A 2556-nucleotide genomic window follows, 5' to 3' on the forward strand; every position below is an offset into this window, starting at 1 on the left:
CTAACGCCCATTCTAACTCTGATAATCGCGCATTCGAAGTTTGATCACGGAATTTTTAATATCATCAAAAATGGGATCACTAATTACTATTTGTCGCCTTACTATCTCAAACTCGTATCTTATAACGAGTGATTATTTAGGAGATGGCAATGACTTGATAAGAAATTTAAAATAAATAGTAAGTTCACTATAAGATACGAGTTTGAGTAAGTGAGGCATCGATTTGTTGGGTTCTCGGTTCTCCTGGATATTTTTGCTCGTAGCTGCCTTTATTATACTGCACCTATGCAACCAACTTATTGTCTCTTCTTTGAAAGGATGTAAGACCGTCCACCACGCAGAGACTGATGCATTACAACTTAATCAGTGCTGCCAACTTATTTGTGAACTCTAAGCCGCTAAGGTTTACTAACACCGCACACACTAAAGACACCACTCACAGCTAAGTTGGCGGTTGTGTAGCTTCGACGCATTGTTGGATAGGCAGAGCTTACGGATTGTGTAATGTATATCCCAGAAGCGTTGTTCAGTTGTCACAGTAGACCGGTAAAACGGGGCTGCGTGGCCAATCGGATGTTTCTTCATTTTCGCTGCTCTCGCTGCCCGATCTGTTGGAATACGTCAACATTATGAAAACGTTATAATCTCAGTACAAAGTACTAAAAAAACCCGATCTTAAATGTTTGCCACCCTTAAGAGGTGGAATATTTTCTTTAAATTTAAATGGGACCACTACTGAGGTACCCTCTTTCCAACAAAAGAATAATCATCAAAACCGGTTCACAAATTTATCGCATAACATACATACAAAAAGAACACAGTCGAGTTGAGAACCTCCTCCTTTTTTGCAGTCGGTTAATAACCTCTGTGAGAAATTTATTTCTTACGCAGCCAAATTTTTTTCACAGATGGCGCTACTTTTGGCGTAAAAACCAAAACAGAGATCTGCAATAAGTACATAGTCGTTACGTGGCTTAGTTGGTAGAGCGACCAACACGCACGGTTTGCTAGAAGACGTTGGTTCGAATCCAGACGGGTCGCAGGACTTTTTACTAAGTGTTCGTTAATTCTTTGTATTAATAATTATAACAAACTAGTGGCGTAATATCACAACAAGTAATTGAATATCCTGACATTCAATAAACATAATCATACAATCACATTGAAAATTTTTAATTTTAATTTAAAAATTTTGATTGTATTTTAATTTTGATTTGATGATTGTATAGTCTTGAATTTTAATTTTATAATTTATTGTTCATAATAATAATTACTTTAAATTCTATTTTAAATTTTTTTTTAAACTTATTGTTGGATATGTTTTAAATTTATGAATTGTATTTTCTTAGTATGGTATACAGATTGAAATAAACAATTATTATTATTACACCAAGAATGCGACTTATCGACCTATATATATATATACACACACACACACACTCGGCGCTCGCTTGGTAGTATTCACATTGCACTCGAAATCAAGCGTAAAGGGAATCGGTTTATTCAAAACAAATTTGTTGATTTATTTTTTGTTCTATCCCATATCCTAATTTTATTTTAGTCTATGTTAAGTTGTAACATGTATGAATACGTCTCACTTTCAAATATACAGCCTGTATATAGTTATCTCCAGTCGCACGTCTTTTGCAAGGTCTTAGAGCGTTTTCTGACAAACTCAAGCCAACTGCGCGTCTATAAAAGAGAGGAAACACCGGTGATTCCCTAATTTCAGACGAAACACGTCCTCAAATATACTAATAAATAAATTACCTGTTCCTGGTTGGCGACGCTTCGGTGGCGAGGTGTTGCTCCTCGATGGTCGGCAGGAGTGACGTCAGGCGATCAGTCGGACGGAGGACCTGCGCGTTCAGTATTCAATAAATATCTTGAATGTTCACACATTGTTCGAAAATTTTCAATATAAAGATGAAATATATGGTCAGGTGGGATAATGCTCAGGCCACACAGAGACGGCCGCGGGAGCGTTCCGGGCGCCGGAATTTTTGTAATGTACGAAATTATATGAACCATAACGAACGTCAACCGGACATACCTCGTCGGCCTTGGTTTTTTAAGCGCAGAAACCTAAATAAACTGGTAACGTCTATAATTATTCGACTGCGCCTAGCACATAACTTCACCAGTTTTGTTGACCAAGATTACGGCAGGAGACAATTCCATTTATGAATGCGGACTGGAGGAGGACACTTTAGATCATATATTTTTGCAATGTACAAACATAAGAGTCCACCTGTACGACCTGCTCCCTAAAAATATGCCCCGCCCCATTAATCTACCATTCTTTTGACCCAAGTTCATAGTCCTTTTGTAAATACCCTGTCCAAATTTATACAAATCAACAATATTAAATTATAATTACCATGTCTATTAAAAACCATTTTCTGTCAAAAATGTTGTTACAGTACAATATCCCCCCTTTTATTTTATTTTTTATAAATGTATGTGATGTGAACATTGACTTACAATTATATGGACGTCGGGTCCGCGCTAAAAAGTGTCCGCACTTGTAAGGCGCTAAAATCGTATACAGAGCGC

General features: G+C 37.1%; 1 protein-coding gene across 1 annotated transcript in view; it reads right to left on the reverse strand.

Annotated features, from left to right (window-relative positions):
- Window positions 1-236: 236 nt before the first annotated feature.
- LOC113234435 (cyclin G) overlaps window positions 237-2556 on the reverse strand; it is a 46525-nt gene continuing 44205 nt past the window's right edge. Inside the window, 3 exon segments of the mRNA XM_026469745.1 lie at window positions 237-608; window positions 1771-1863; window positions 1865-1885. Coding sequence (XP_026325530.1) covers window positions 527-608; window positions 1771-1863; window positions 1865-1885 — 196 coding nt within the window. The 3' untranslated portion in view covers window positions 237-526.

This window comes from Hyposmocoma kahamanoa, unplaced genomic scaffold (genome assembly GCF_003589595.1).
Source record: "Hyposmocoma kahamanoa isolate Upper Pololo Valley unplaced genomic scaffold, ASM358959v1 84, whole genome shotgun sequence".
Taxonomy (NCBI): Eukaryota; Metazoa; Arthropoda; class Insecta; order Lepidoptera; family Cosmopterigidae; genus Hyposmocoma; species Hyposmocoma kahamanoa.